The sequence below is a fragment of the Hemitrygon akajei genome, chromosome 12 (assembly GCF_048418815.1).
Source record: "Hemitrygon akajei chromosome 12, sHemAka1.3, whole genome shotgun sequence".
In the NCBI taxonomy this organism is placed as follows: domain Eukaryota; kingdom Metazoa; phylum Chordata; class Chondrichthyes; order Myliobatiformes; family Dasyatidae; genus Hemitrygon; species Hemitrygon akajei.
In genome coordinates this window covers 20,480,930-20,497,237 of record NC_133135.1, presented here as the reverse complement: position 1 = coordinate 20,497,237, position 16,308 = coordinate 20,480,930, and the positions used below count along the sequence as shown (strand labels likewise).

The 16,308-nt window shown below is 39.1% G+C and overlaps 1 protein-coding gene across 3 annotated transcripts in view; it reads left to right on the top strand.

Annotated features, from left to right (window-relative positions):
- The window catches only part of glmna (glomulin, FKBP associated protein a), a 49,584-nt gene that overhangs the window by 5,033 nt on the left and 28,243 nt on the right, over window positions 1-16,308 (top strand). For all 3 annotated transcript variants that reach the window (XM_073062676.1, XM_073062677.1, XM_073062675.1), the window contains 3 exons: window positions 7,924-7,992; window positions 10,175-10,300; window positions 16,041-16,160. In XM_073062676.1, the coding sequence (XP_072918777.1) occupies window positions 7,954-7,992; window positions 10,175-10,300; window positions 16,041-16,160 (285 nt within the window). In that variant the 5' untranslated portion in view covers window positions 7,924-7,953. The remainder of the gene's footprint in view (window positions 1-7,923; window positions 7,993-10,174; window positions 10,301-16,040; window positions 16,161-16,308) is intronic.

The following is a 16,308-nucleotide window of genomic DNA, read 5'->3' as shown; positions in this document are numbered from 1 at the left end:
TATAAGTAATCTAGAGATGATTTAAAGTATACGGGAGGATATGCGTGGATTATCGTGCATCGGGATCGAAAAAAATTGTAAGTTCTCTTACTAAGTAAGACGAAACAGGTACATCCGGTATTATTTAGCGTCAGTTAGTCAAACGTTTGTCTTAGTATATAGTATATACTTTACCTTTCTATGCATATGAAACACTTAAGAACGTATGTTTCAGCGCTGGGCTCGGGAACGGAAGTTCTCGGGACTCAGGACAGATCGCTCCCTAGTGCACTCTCCACCTTGCCGGGTTGATATGAAGGATCAAAACCCAATAATTAAACCACTGCATTGCTTAATAATAATTGTAGCTTTTATCGGGGCAGAGCCGTTCTCACTTTATCTTTTAAAATTGTTCTAATCATTCATCAACATAGCCTAACGACTTTCCAATGACCAATTACGTTTCACCTCTTTCCAATCGCTTTGTTATTTCCACTTTATTTTCAATCATGATTGTGATTATTTTTGTGAACAGAAACACTGCGCATTCAGAGCTCTGGCGCTGGGTCCTAATGTCCACCACACTGAGACAGGTTAAATAAAGTCTGGGGTTCCGCTGGGTCCTAAGGTCCATTGGATTGAGACAGGTTGAATAAGGGACTTGAGCATCCGCGAATTTTGGTATCCGCGAGGAGTCCTGGAACCAATCCCCCACAGATAAGGAGGGCCGACTATGTCAATTGTGCCATTATAAGAATGATTCACAAAGATTGTAGGCATGCACAGAAATGTGCAGTAAACCCTTGAAATATAAGAACTACGTTTGTTTTCTGAGCATTGAGTAGTGTTGATTGACTTTGCTGCTATGTTTAGTAAGATGTTGGAATCATAGCTGTTGCAATCAGTCTTTAGGCCCAATGAGTCCTTGCCAACCATGGTGCCCACCCAGCTAGTCCCATTTTTCTGTGTTCAGCCTGTATCCCTTAAAACCCCATCTTTCCATGTTCCCCTCCAAGTCTTTCTTAAATGATGCTATTGTACCTGCCTCAAACACTTCCTCTGGCAGCTCATTCCATACACTCACCACTCCCTGTGAAAAAGTTACCGCTCAGGCCCCTTTTAGATTTTTCCCTAAATGATGCCCTACAGCTATTGGAGCCTATGCTGGGGAAAGATCTGTTACTATCTATCTTGTAATTTTAAACACTTTTTATAAGGTTGCAGCTCATTATCTTACATTTCATAGCATAGACACAAACCTGGTCAACCTCTTTCTATAACTCAGGTCCCCCAATCCTGGCCACATTCTTGTAAATATTTTATGCACTCATCTCAGTTTAACTGTGTTTTCTATAATAGGGTGACCAAAGCTCAGCATGGTACCATTTAGCATGCTCTCAGCAATAATTCTTATGACTTGGCAGATTGTTGACAGGGATTGAAATCAGTGTAGCTGCATTTTATATTTCAGGGCAAAAAGTTGTCTTTTAACTGATAATTGAAACCAGGAGACAGGCAGCAGGTAAATCTTGGAACAAGATGCTTTCTCTTCAAAAACAGATTTTTTTTAATGTTGAAAAAAGCAGCGTTCATCATTATGGGTTCCCACCACCCAGGGCATGCTCTCTTGTCACTCTTACCATCAGGAAGGAGGTACAGAATCCTGAAGGCACACTCAGTGATTCAGCTTCTTTCCCTCTACCATCCAATTTCTGAATGAACATTGAAAGCATGAACACTACTTCTACTTTTTTTTAATTTCTGATTTTGCACTACTTTAACTATTTGATATACATATATACTTAAATTCAGTTTTTTCCTATATTGTTATGTATTGCATTGTACTGCTGCCACAGAGATAACAATTGTCATGACATATGCTGATGAAATTAAACTTGATTCTAATTCATTTGTCAGAATAAATGGTAAAAATCTTTCAAACTAGACTGTCATGTTCAATAGATTATGATACCCACTCAACAGTTTCAATAATCTTTTTCGTGTAAATCTAACATTTTCAGAACTACTTGCTCATTTATATATATGTTTGGTGTTTTGTATTTAATATTTAAGTAATATTTTAGTAATCTTGTATGTTGATTAAGCATTCTTGTTTTAAATAATTCATGGAGTTGTATGTATAACTATGTGAATTGAATGTGTCACCATGCTACCACGTGATACACGTGTACCTCGCTTAAAGTAAACTCGAAGTTAGACGTACATTTTGGATCGCATGTCTTCTTTTGAATTAGTTTAATGTTTTGAAGTTACAAAGCATAACATTGGTGACAAGGCATTTTTAAAATGAATCTGAGGTGGCTACTAACCCATTCAAGCGCTGTGAGACATTCGAGATCAAAGAAAAGCACAGTGAAGAATGGGCAAGTTTGAATAAAAGGCATAAAGAGTAATTACTGGATTTTAGATTATTATAGATTATAGATTAATCATTAAAGAAAAAGCAAATGGCTGACTACATTGGAAACATTGAGTTACATTACACAATGGGTAATTGGCTCATGTATACTGAACTATTAAACAGTATTTTGAAGCAAATGAAATAGCCAATGAGAAGAGAGTACCAATTTTGCTGAGTGCATTGGGTTTAAAGGCATACAGTTTGCTTTGAAGTTTGACTGCTCCAACCAGAGTAGCAGATATGAGCTTTGTTGATATTGTTAATGTGATGCAGGAACACTTAGAACCGAAGCCAGTTGTTGATTGCAGAATGCTTTAGGTTTCATAAGTGGAATCAAAAGGAAGGGGAATTCATTTCAGTGTATGTGGCTGAATTGAAGAGATTGAGTATTGTCAGTTCAGTGATGGGCTTAATGATGCACTGAGAGATCATTTAGTTTGTGGAATCTTACAAGAAAACATCTTTCAAACATGGTTCCTAACTGAAGCACAACTTACATCTGAAAGAGCAGTTGAAATCGCAGGTTCAATGGAAACAGCAGACAGAGATGCAATTGAGTTGTAGTCAGGAATGAAAGTGAACGTGAACAAAATTGCAATGTCTAAACAGAAACCAGCCAGGCCAAGCAAATTGTGTTACTGATGTGGCAGGGTAACACCAGACCAATGCAGATTTAAAGGCAAAACTTGCAGAAAATGCAACAAAGTAGGACATGTCAGGCAGATAAAATTAAATGGACCGCACAGAGAAGAGAAAAAATATCAAATTGCAGTTTCAAAAAGCACTAATTTGCATGCTGTCTGATAATGAAGAGAGTGACACAGGACTTTAACCTTAAGATTTATAGTGTGAAAATTTTAACAATAGACAAGGAATATGGCTTACAGCAGAAGTGAATGGTAAATTAATTAAAATGGAATTAAACACTGGTTCAGCTGTTTCAGTCATTCTACAAAAGAGTTTGAGAGGCTTTTCAAAGATATGAAACTGAAGTCTGCAGATATCCAATAAAGAACTGATACTGGAGAAAAGATAACTCGTGGTAATGACATTTGTAACTGCAGTTCCACAACCAACATCCACATTGAGTTTCTATGTGGTAAAAACAGGAGGGCCAGCATTGTTGGGGGGTATGATTGGCTGAGATAACTACAACTTGATTTGGAGTATTTGGACATTGATTTGGACATTGCCTTGTCGCCAATGTTATGTTTTGTAACTTCAAAACATTAAACTAATTCAAAAGAAGACATGCGATCCAAAATGCACGTCTAACTTCGAGTTTACTTTAAGCGAGGTACGTAGTAGCACGGTGATGCATTCAATTCACATAATTATACATACAACTCAATTAATTATTTACAACTACAACTTGATTTGGATCCAATATTTGCATGCCACATTCTCTACAGTGAAGCCATATTAAGAAAGCAATATTAAGAAGCATTCCATATTAAGAAGCATATTAAGAAAGTGAAGCAAATTAAGAAAGATACTGGATGATGCCTGAGCAGTGCTCAAGGATGGCATTGGAAAACTCAAACATATCAAGGGTAAAATAATGTTAAGTGAAAATGCTGCACCCAAGTTTTACGAAGTCCATTCAACTCCTTAACCATCTGAGACAAAATAGCCAGTTAGCTCGATTGCATGGAGGCTGAAGGAATTCTTTACAAGGTTGAGTGGACCCATGGGCAATGCCAGTGGTCCCAGTAGCCAAGAAGAGTGGGTTTGTCCAAATCTGTGGTGATTTTAAGGTTACTGTCAATCCAGTACTGAAAATAGATCAATCCCCTATGCCCAGGATAGAGGATATCTTTGCAAATCTTTCTGGAAGAAAGCACTTTGGCAAAATGGACTTAGCTGAGGCCTACTTACAGATGGAAATGGAAGAAGATCCAAAGTGTTTCTTGCCATAAACACTAGCAAAGGGCTTTATCGTTATAATATGCTTATTTCTGTAGTGGCATCTGCACCTGTACTCATAGAAATGAACCAGGTGCTGCAAAGCTGTGCAGGCACGGTGCTACTTGCGTGACATCATTGTTACCGGTAAGGATGACAAGGAGCATCTCCAAAATCTCAAGACAGTGTTAAAAAGATAGAAGCTATGGGTTGAGAGCACAACATTACAAGTGTGAGTTCTTTAACCCAAGTATTGCTTACTGTGGTCACATGATTGACGCACATGTATTACACAAGTGTGTTGAGAAAATTCAAGCAGTGTTGGATGCCACAGGGCCAATTACAGTTGTGCTCCTTTTTAGGATTTGTCAACTACTTTAACAAGTTCCTGCCAAACCTGGCTACTGTGCTCCACATCTTGTACTGCAGATCGGGAAGAATTGGCAATGGACAAAGTGGTCTGAGATGGGTTTCAAAAGGGTTGAGGAAATGGTGACATTAGACACTGTTCTCACAAGTTATAATCCACATCATCCAGTGAAGCTTTCCTGTGATGCTCGCCTAATGGTACAGGTGCAGTCATGTCACATGCTGTGGGTGATGGACATGAGCACCCCATAACTGTGGTATCATGTTCCCTTATTGCTGCAGAGAAAAATTATGCACAGATTGACAGAGAGCCCTTGAGTCAGGTTTGATGTGTAAAACATTTCAACCAGTACTTGTAAGTGAGTGAGTTTATCGTCACTACTGATCATCAACAACTGGTGTCTTCTTTCAATCCAAAGAAGAGTGTACAACTAACAGCAGCAGCACGAATGCAGAGATGGGTTCTGTTTCTTGGAGGACACAATTACAAGATAGGATTCAAGGGGATGACTAATAATGGAAATGCTAATGGATTGTCCCATTTACCCTTGGAAAAGGAAGTACTGGAAAAAGTTTACTAAAAAAGACACTCCCCTTGACGTATTCTACCTAATGCAAATCGAAAGTCTCCCTATAATGGCAGAGATTATCCAAAAGGAATCCAGAAAAGACCCCATGTCTCAGGTATACATGGCCACCAAACATGGCTGGAGTGTGCAACAGAAACTTCAGTTTCCCCATTTTTGCCAGCGCCAAGATGAACTTGCACTTGCCTTGTGGGGATTGAGAATTGTACCATCCAAGCTGAAAGCTAAAGTGTTGGAGGAGCTACATGTTAATATCTCAACATTGTTAAAATGAAAGTGTTGGATCAAAGCTTTGTCTGGTGGTCTGGGATAGATCAGATCGAGCAGCTTGCCATGCACTGTATGGGGTGCCAACATGTCCAGAAGATGCCAAGAGCAGCTCTCCATCCCTGGGAATGGCCTGCATTGCCCTGGCAGAGGATTCATGTGGATTTTGCTGGACCATTCATGGGCACAAGTTTCTAGGTAGCAGCTACCAAATGGCTTGAAGTGTTCCCAATAGCCTCCACTGCAGCCTTGCACACTCTTGGTGTATTGAGAAGCCTCTTGCAAGGACTGGTGTTCCAGAACACTTAGTGACAATGTACCACAGTTTGAGAGAAAACTGTTTTAATCATTCCTAAAAAATGAATGGATTAAGACATGTTACATCAGCATCATACCACCCAGCTACAAATGGCTTGGTGGAAAGGTTTGTTCAGAGTCTAAAGAATGCACTGTGAGCAATGTCAGCAGAATGCACTACACTTGCACAGATTCAGAAGTTGCCAATTTCCTCTTTGCATATCAAAATGCAACACACTCCACAACCAAGAACTATGCTGTTCCTTGGCTGTCCCTTCCGTTCATGCGTACATCTTCGCAAGCCCAGTCTCAGAAGAAGGAAGGACGAACAGCTGAGACAAATTGTAGGCTCCTCAAACAAGGAGTTTTGCTGTTTCACTCCTGGACAAACAGTACTGGCAAGGGACTACATCAGTGATCAAAAGAGGGTACGCGGAAAGGTTAAGGACAGAACTGGGTCACTCCCTACACGTTAGAAATTGTATCTGATACAATCTAGAGACGACACATTGATCAGTTGAGAGCAGAGTCAATTGTTAGAAAAGAAAGTTGGCTACTGCTTTCTGAACTACTTCCTGCAGTCTCTGTTAACTCCTATAACCACCATGGAGGAGGCCCCAGAAGGAGGAAAGACAAATGCAAGTCTCACCTGCCAAGCAGAATGATCCTGTCAAGAATGACATTATCGCACAAGAGTAAGAATTCCTCCATAGTGATTTAGGCACTATGCTGTGGATGTCTTTGTATAGTAGTTGTATTATATAGTATACTGCATATATATGAACTGCATATGTCACCACACAATCACACGATGCATGTATGCCTCACTTAGAGTAAGCTTGAAATTAGACCCATATTTTGGACTCCCATGTTTTCCTTTGAATTAGTTTAATGTTTTGAAGTTACTAAATGTAACTCTTGGAACTTTTAAGAATTGCATGATGGATCATTTCGCACATGGACTGAGTCACAAGGTGTAGAAGCCTGATTTTTAAAGAGCTTGTTTTGTTTCACTTCAACTGCCATAGTGATATAGCTAGCGAGCTAATGCCTGTTATGCCGCTGGTGTTTAGGGCAGCAATGAAGGCCCTCTACCTCTGTCTGTCCTCGGCCTTCTTCACTATTGTGGCCCAGGTGTGGTTCAGGGTCCTCATTTCTGCCTGTACAGTATTACGCCAAGTTGTCTTTGGTCTCCCGCATTTCCTCTGTTCTTCAGGGCCCCAGTGAAGTGCTTCCTTGATGGAGTTGCCCAATCCATCTCCAATGTTTCCTCATGATGACCTTGGTCATGTCCTCTTGGTGACACTGAAAGAGTAGGGTGTGTTTGGAGATCTTTTTTGGTCAGAAAATGCAGATGATCTCCCGGAAGCTCATGGTGTGGAATGATGACAATTTGCCAAGGTTGTTCTCTGTCAGGTGCCGGCATTCTGATCCTTGCAAGAGTGTGGACAGAACACCACTCTGGTATAGCTTCACCTTGTGTGGATGCTGCTTTAGTGATATGGGCACTGCAATTTCCCAAGATGTTGCGATGGGCTTGCAAGTTCTGTTTGCCCAGTCGATGTTTACAATAGTTCTTGAATTCCTTAGTCAATGTAAGTTAGTTTGCAAAGAGTGGAATTTTGAAACCATAATTCCTGATTTGTAGACAGTACCATACCATGTGCGATTAACCACACTGACATTAGGGAGATGAGTTAACTTAGATAAGTTAAGTTTTCATTTAGCTTAAACTGCTCTTTTCTCCTTGCCATCCATATAATGAATGAAAGTAATGGGAGCTCTTGGGACAGAGTGTAATGGAAAGTTGTAATTCAGTTTATGATGTGAATGCTTATGGTATATTAACTAGAATGCTCCATTTCAGTTCATTAAGTGGCAAGGTGATAAAGATCAGTTGTCACCAAAAACGCTGACTCTGCATAGACTGTCAAACAAACGTGGGATCTTCGGTCATTGTACATGACTGAGGTGTTTCTAAGCCTGCAGCCCATCTCCATATTTCAGCATACCTCAACTGGGGTTTAAAAGTGCTTTGTAATGTTTGCCAAGCGATGTGAAAGGTACCATATAAACACTTTTCATTGTATATTCCAGTTCTAAGTGTGGATAGAAAGGAGCATCGAAATGGCTTTGAAAGAACTGCAGGGGGTAATCGGGAGATGTGTAAGTACTGGTACATTTAATTTTCCTTTAACTATGTACTTTTTCCATACATGAGTGAATAAACAGTAAAACTGATCATCCATTATCCAGAAATCCTGATGGTTCAGCACTGACTCACTGACTCTTGTGCTCACTTGAAACTTGTAAAACTCTTGGTTCTTGCACTCCTTAGAAACACATCTGGTTCACTGCAAAATTTGTTATAATACCATTTAACATCTAAAAAATGAATTAAGAATGCTTTGGGGTGTTAATTGGAATATTACATGGTAGCTGGAAAATCTGGCAGTATACCTCTCTCTCCCTTGTTAGTGAGAGAGCCTGTGGGATGTCAAACTGTTAGAATGAACAGTGGTTTTTGATGGTCTCTTTAGGGGATTTGCCTATTGTTTGAATAGAGGGGCTGATGATTTCTGCTGGAACAAAAGGGAGGGCTGATGCTTTGCTGCTGCTTGTGAGTGGGAGGGGGCTTTATGGTTCTAACATCTTTCAGTCATTCTTGGGGGTTTTTCTTTTTCATAGATGTCTGCGAAGAGTAAGAATTTTAGGTTGTATATTGTACATATTCTCTGATATGAAATGGAACCATTGAAACATTGATGTTCTGGCACCATTGGAGTCCTGAGCATGGTGGATTATCAACATTGCTGTCTTGCTTGGAAATACTGATCTACAGTATCTTCCCTTTAGTTATATTTACAAATTTGAAGCATAGTGCTCAGTTGGTTGGGCAACAGATGCAGTAAAAACATTACTTCTTTTACAGTAATTGATCCATTTGTTCTATTTAACTATAGATATAACAGAGGTGTCTATTAAAGGTGATAGCTGATTTACAGTATATTTGCTTGAGAAACAGTATTTCGTATTTCTGTAGTTTTTCATTTTGAAGGATACATGAAATATATTTGAAAATAAATTACAGGTTGCCTAACGTTTTTTGCTAATTTAATATAAATTAATGCCTACAGCACAGAATATGAGGAGGAAATCTAAATGGGTTTGAGATTATTGTAGAGCATGAAGTTTACTTTGGATTTGCTTTCAGGGGATAAATTACAGTCCAGTAACACTGGTTTAAATACTGGCTAGACCACACCAGAAATATTGTGTGTAGTTTTGCATGTACCACATTATGAATATATTGAAAGGAATGTAACATGAATTTTCCAGAATAGTACTTGGACAGTGAAGATTAAATTAAGAGGCAAGGTTACACAAACTAATTTTGCATTGCACTATATTTCTGATGAACTAATGAAGGCCCGAAATGTCAACTGTTTATTCCCCTCTGTAGATGCTACCTGATTTGCTGAATTCCTCTCTTGTGTCTATGTTTCCTTATTTTATTATGGCATTGGAGGAGGCCATTTCAGTGTTATCAAATTTATGTAAGCTGTCTGAACAATCCCATTTCTCTTGTGTTTCCCTGGAATTCATTCTCCCCAAATTCCCAACAACTTCATCCCATATACTACCACTCATCTACACACCAAGGCAGTTCACAGTAGCTGATGAGCCTATCACCTGCATCTCATTGGGCATGGGAGGAAATTTTATTATGAGGAAAATCGCATTGTGACACAGAGAAGGTGCAAAAGTCACATAGACTGATGTCAGGATTGAATCTAGGTTCCTGGACCTGTGAGGTAGCATCTCTATCACCTGCATCACTGTGCTACCAGCGCTTTGGAAATTTGAACATTAAGGAGTGAGTTGATCCAAGTTTCAAGCCATTTAATGGAACTGGTAGTGTCAATAGAGATTTTCACTAGTTGTATCATCTAGGACTGGTATGGAGGGGTAATTCTAAAAATTAAAGCAAAGCTTTGTAAGAGTTAAACTAAAAGATACCTATTTTATGCGCAGAAGGTTAGGAACACTGAGGACTTTACTGCAAGTCCAAATCATTGTCTGGTCAGTTAAATCTGTAATTAATAGACATTTGTTAACCAAATAGGGATAAAGATAATTTATGTGGAGTTGGATAACAGTTTAGCAAATGAATAGCTGAATGCGCCCAGAGGTTAAATACCCAACTCTAGCCCTGCTGCTTCTTAATTTATATGTACACTGCAATAGATATTTGTAATATGCAGATGTTTCAAATGAGATGACATTGGTTAAAATTGTTTGCAGTTGTTTCACATTTGATGTAAGAGAGTTGTTTTACTTCCTTTAGCGAGGTTTACCTGAAACAGAGTTTAAAGAAGAAGATCACAGCTTATTTCAGTTGGCAGCCTGCCAGTGCCTGGAAGAAGGGTATACAGCTGAACTTTTTCAAATTCTGCAGGATGCACAAAATAAGGTACTGTTGTAATTTCAGCAATTTGCAATATAGATTAAGTACCCTTATCCAAAATGCTTGGAGCTGGAGGTGTTTTGGATTTTTTTGGATTTTGGAATATATAATGAGATAGCTTGTGATCTCAAAATAGAGGGACGTCCACTTAGAATGGAGATGAGGAGGAATTTCTTTAGCCAGAGGGTGGTGAATCTGTGGAATTTGTTGACTCAGGTGGTCGTGGAGGCCAGTTCACTGGGTGCACTTAAGGGAGAGGCTGATAGTTTCTTGATTGGTCAGAGTGTGAAAGGATATGGGGAGAAAGCAGGGAAATGGATCAGCTATTGTGAAATGGTGGAGCATGGGCCAAATGGCCTAATTCTATTCCAATGTCTTATAGGATCACATTTCCGACTCTGAATTTATGTTTAATCTGTAAACAGTCTTTGTAACAGAAACAGCATCGAGCGAATACCTGAATCAGAACATGCTCAGACCGATGGTTGGAGATGTGTCTATGTTAATGCAAGAAGCATCATGAACAAAGCGGATGAACTTAGAGCATGGATCAGTACTTCGAGCTGTTATGTTGTGGCCGTTGCAGAGACTTGGATGGGTCAGGGCAGGAATGGTTACTTAGAGTGCCAGGCTTTAGATGTGTCAGGAAGGGCAGGAGGGAGGCAAAAGAGGTGGGGATGTGGCACTGTTGATCAGAGATAGTGTCACGGCTGCAGAAAAGGAGGAAGTCATAGAGGGATTGTCTGCTGAGTCTCTGTGGGTGGAAGTTAGAAACAGGAAGGGGTCAATAACTCTACTGCGTGTTTTTATAGACCACCCAATAGTAACAGGGACATCGAGGTGGAGATAGGGAGACAGATTCTGGAAAGGTGTAATAATAACAGGGTTGGCGTGGTGAGAGATTGTAATTTCCCAAATATTGATTGGCATCTCCTTAGAGCAAGGGGTTCAGATGGGGTGGAACCCCTTCCTGTTAGGTGTGTGTTCAGTTGTCAGGTCTCCCAGTAGGAGAGCAATTTGGAGATAATGATCACAATTCTATCTCCTTTAGCATAACATTGGAGAGGGATAGGGACAGACAAGTTAGGAAAGTGTTTAATTGGAGTAAGGGGAAATATGAACCTATCAGGCAGGAACTTGGAAGCATCAATTGGGAACAGATGTTCTCAGGGAAATGTACAGCAGAAATGTGGGGAATGTTCAGGGTATATTTGTGTGGTTGTTCTGCATAGGCACATTCCAATGAGACAGGGAAAGGATGGTAGGGTACAGGAACCGTGGTGCACAAAGGGTATTGAAAATTTAGTCAAGAAGAAAAGAAAAGCTTACGAAAGGTTCAAAAAGCTAGGTGATGTTAGAGAGCTAGAAGATTATAAGGCTAACAAGAAGGAGCTTAAGAATGAAATTAGGAGAGCCAAAAGGAGCCATGAGAAGGCCTTGGCGAGCAGGATTAAAGAAAACCCCCAAGGCATTCTGCAAGTATGTGAAGAGCAAGAGGATAAGATGTGAGAGAGTGAGACCAATCAAGTGTGACAGTGAAAAAGTGTGTATGGAACCGGAGGAGATGGAAAAGGATCTTGGTGATTGTAGGGATGATTTACAGTGGATTGAAAAGTTTGAGCATATAGACATTAAGAAAGAGGATGTGCTGGAGCTTTTGGAAAGCATCAAGTTAGATAAGTCTCTGGGACAGGGCGAGATGTAGCCCAGGCTGCTGTGGGAGGTGAGGGAGGAGATTGCTGAGCCTCTGGCAATGATCTTTGCATCATCAATGGGGACAGGAGAGGTTCCGTAGGATTGGAGGGTTGCAGATGTTTTGTTCCCTTATTCAAGACAGGAAGTAGAGATAGCCCAAGAAATTATAGAAATAATTATTTCAGTTCTTGGTAAGTTGTTGGAAAAGATCCTGAGAGGTAGGATTTATGAACATTTGGAGAGGCATAATATGATTAGGAATAGTCAGAATGGCTTTGTCAAAGGCAGATTGTGCCTTACGAGCCTGATTGAATTTTTTGAGGATGTGACTAAACACGTTGTTAAATAGTAGATGTAGTGTATATAGATTTCAGCAAAGTATTTGATAAGTTAGCCCATGCAAGGCTTATTGAGAAAGTTAGGAGACATGGGATCCAAGGGGACCTTGCTTTGTGGGTCCAGAATTGACTTGCCCACAGAAGGTAAAGAGTGGTTGTAGATGGTCATATTCTGCATGGAGGTCGGTGACCAGTGGTGTGCCTCGGGGATCTTTTCTAGGACCCCATTCTCTTCGTGATTTTTATGAATGACCTGGATGAGGAAGTGTAGGGGTGGGTTAGTAAATTTGCTGATGACACAAAGGTTGGGGGTGTTGTGGATAGTGTGGAGGGCTGTCAGAGATTACAGCGGGACATCGATTGGATGCAAAACTGGGTTAAGAAATGGCAGATGGGGTTCAACCCAGATAAGATGAGGTGGTTCATTTTGGTAGGTCAAATATGATGGCAGAATATAGTATTAATGCTAAGAGTCTTGGCAGTGTGGAGGATCAGAGGGATCTTGGGGTCGGAGTCCATAGGACACTCAAAGCTGCTGCGCAGATTGATTGTGTGGCTAAGAAAGCATACGGTGCATTGGCCTTCATCAACTGTGGGATTGAGTTTAAGAGCCGAGAGGTAATGTTACAGTTACATAGGACCCTGGTCAGACCTCACTTGGAGTACTGTGCTCAGATCTGGTCACCTCACCACAAGAAGGATGTGGAAACTATAGAAAGGGTGCAGAGGAGATTTACAAGGATATTGCCTGAATAGGTTGAATGAACTCGGCCTTTTCTCCTTGGAGTGGTGGAGGATGAGAGGTGACCTGAAGGAGGTGTATAAGATAACGAGAGGCATTGATCGTGTGGATAGTCAGAGGCTTTCTCCCAGGACTGAAATGGCTAACACGAGAGGGCACAGTTTTAAGGCGCTTGGAAGAAGGTACAGAGGAGATGTCAGGGGTTAGTTTTTTTTATGCAGAGAGTGCTGAGTGCGTGAAATAGGCTGCCAGCGACTGGTGAAGGCATATACAATAGGGTCTTTTAAGAGATTCCTGGATAGGTACATGGAGCTTAGAAAAATAGAGGGCTATGGGTAACCCTATGTAATTTCTAAAGTAAGGACATGTTCGGCATGGCATTGTGGGCCGAGGGGCCTGTATTGTGCTGTATGCTTTCTATGTTTCTGTGTATTTTACTTATTTTAGGTTTGTGTAAGGTATAAAAGCAACCAACATTGTAGACTTGTTCTGGTGTTGGATTTACAACAGCGATGATCTTGGCAAACACATGAATGAATTTCTCTGCTGTTTCATCATCAACAGACATTTAAAATGTAAAAGTTTTTAAAAACACTTTAAAAATATAATGCTATACCTTTTCCTAAAATCAAATATCGCTGTGATGATTGTATGCTCTAGTATCAATTGTTTGGTGACAATAAAATAAAGTAAATTTCTGCAACTAGCCTGCTGAATATTCATAATTCAATTTTCAGTTTGTTGTGATAGATCTTTGCTTGTTTCATGATCAGCATGCCGTTAAGTGGCATATGTTCACTCCATTGATGAATCCACTTTTTCAATCCATGATTGAGATCTTCATTTTTTGCTTTATCTAGTATTTTTCTATTTTTCATTAACTTTTAATTACATATGTGAGATCACTTCTCAGAACTGTCTATGGTACGCAGAGACCTGTGCATTGCCTGGGAACCTTCCCAGCACCTTGTGTAATTTTCCATTTGTGACATCATAGTGGATTTTGGAGGTTTTCAGATTTTGAGTTTTCTTTTAAGGAGTATTCAACCTATATTAATGATCTAATTTTCATTCAAAAGTAAGATATGCTATTAATGTGGATATACAGTGGATTCTGGTTAATTGGGACACATCAGGGCCAGTATATTTTTGCTTCAATTAAGCGGCTGCCTCAATTAGCTGAAGTTTCATGGAAATCGTTAAAAAGGTATAAAGAAGACTCAAACTGAGTAACAAATTATATATTTAAATGAAACACAGAACAAATTAGAATACTGCAATACTATAAAACTGCGTATTAGTTCCTAATGGGTTTTGACAGAGAAATTAATCCAGTGTAGCAATGAACAGATCAGTGCAGACACCTAGTGGACTGCCTTCATACAATGTTATCAATGATTACAACCATTTTCATTGCAACATTTAAGATGATTGATATCTTCAATTTCTTTCTAGTTCCTAACTTGTTGAAATAGTGAAATCATTTCCCATTGTTTTCTGGTATTGCCAAGCTTGAATGCTTGAAACTGCAGTGAGCAAAACAGTTCTGAATTGTCTGCCTGCTTATTTCAATCCAGCTCTCAGTGACAAAACTCACTGCTTTCTGAACACCGACACAACTGACGCTGCTTAAAAACTGCTCTAAGCAAGGTGTGGTCTCTGTCGGCCACACAACTGCATGTGACTGATGGTCTTTAGAACATGTTCAGCAGCAGTCTCCTGTCCCAATTAAGTGGCATAGTGTCCCAAATAAACGAAGGGAATGCTGGCAATTTTCTGTATTAGGTTTTGTTGTTTAAGAGCTGTTGCAAATAAGAGGCTGCCCTGATTAACCGATGGCTTAATTAACCGGAATCTACTGTATATCATAGTTTGAAACTTTTACTCTGGTAGTTAGTACTTCTAAACCAATTATTTTTGTTATGTAGTGAAGTTAACTCCAAAAGATGCATTGCTTGATTTTTAAAATTTGTGACAGCATCTTTTAAAGTTAGATTAGTTAAGAAAATTAAAAGCACAGTGTTTTTTGAGATTACTGGTTATAGCCAAGCTGGTTCAACAATTTGGTAATAGCTAAAACAGTATATTTCTGTGCTCTTCTCTATAATTCTTTAGTGATGAAATAGTAAAATCACACAATTTAACGAAGCTCACTTAATTGAAGTTGCTAGCATTGAACACTGATGTGAAGAGCAATTCTTTTTAAATGACTGCCCAAAGGTGACAAATCATTTGAACATTTAGTTAAAAAAAAAATCTTTTGCACTTCCCGTTGCACCATAACAACATCTTTAGTTGCAAATATTGCTTACTAACATGATCAATAGATCAATGGATAAAATCATGGAACTCAAAGTCTAAAAATATAGAAACCCAATATAATTACAGTGAAATTTGATTTCAAAACTAAAATGTTAACCTTATAAAATTTCCAAATGATCAAGAAGGCAATGCCTTATTTGTGCCCCTAGTTTGGAAAAAAGAATCTTTTTTTCCAAAAAGCAAATATATTTAACATATGTTTATTTTACATTATTATGCTCAAAAATTGATCTATGTTTGAAATATTATCATTATTTTTACTTGTGCAATTTACACAGGGAAAACCAATAAATTGTTTGCCTAATTCATATTTTGTGAAACTGGCAAAGTCTTAATTTCCTTTCTACAAAATAATAGCTGTGACAATGTAACTCATCTTCACGATTGCAATATAGTGCAGTCTAGATTATGTGCTGAAGAAATCAGATTGTATTCAAATCTTCAACTTGGAATTGAGATTGATGCTAACAATTCCCTTCTGAAACACTTTTAAAATAGTATCTTTTGCAGTAGGATGGAAAGATTAACTATCATTATGTAAAGTCAGAGCAACTGTACAATCTTTTATTCTAGCATGTAGAATGAAATCAATGAAATATCTATATATTTTGTACCCATTTAACTTATCTTTGTATTTAATATCTTACAGGACTTTGTTCACTGCATGGGCTGGAATCTTGTTGGTCCTGTTGTTAATTGTGTGTTGAAAGATGAGCAACGGTTCCAGGACAGGGAAATCTGCTTGAAAATACTAGACCATCTTGTGGAGGTAAGAGAGCATATACAGAATAATATCTATAAGTTTGAGTGTTTTTTTTTGTTCTATTGCACATCTCAAGGAGAAAGAATGTTGGCCTGAGCAGCATGAATAAAATAAGATTATCTAGTCAATTTTGCTTTGAGAACTTGTTGTGCCT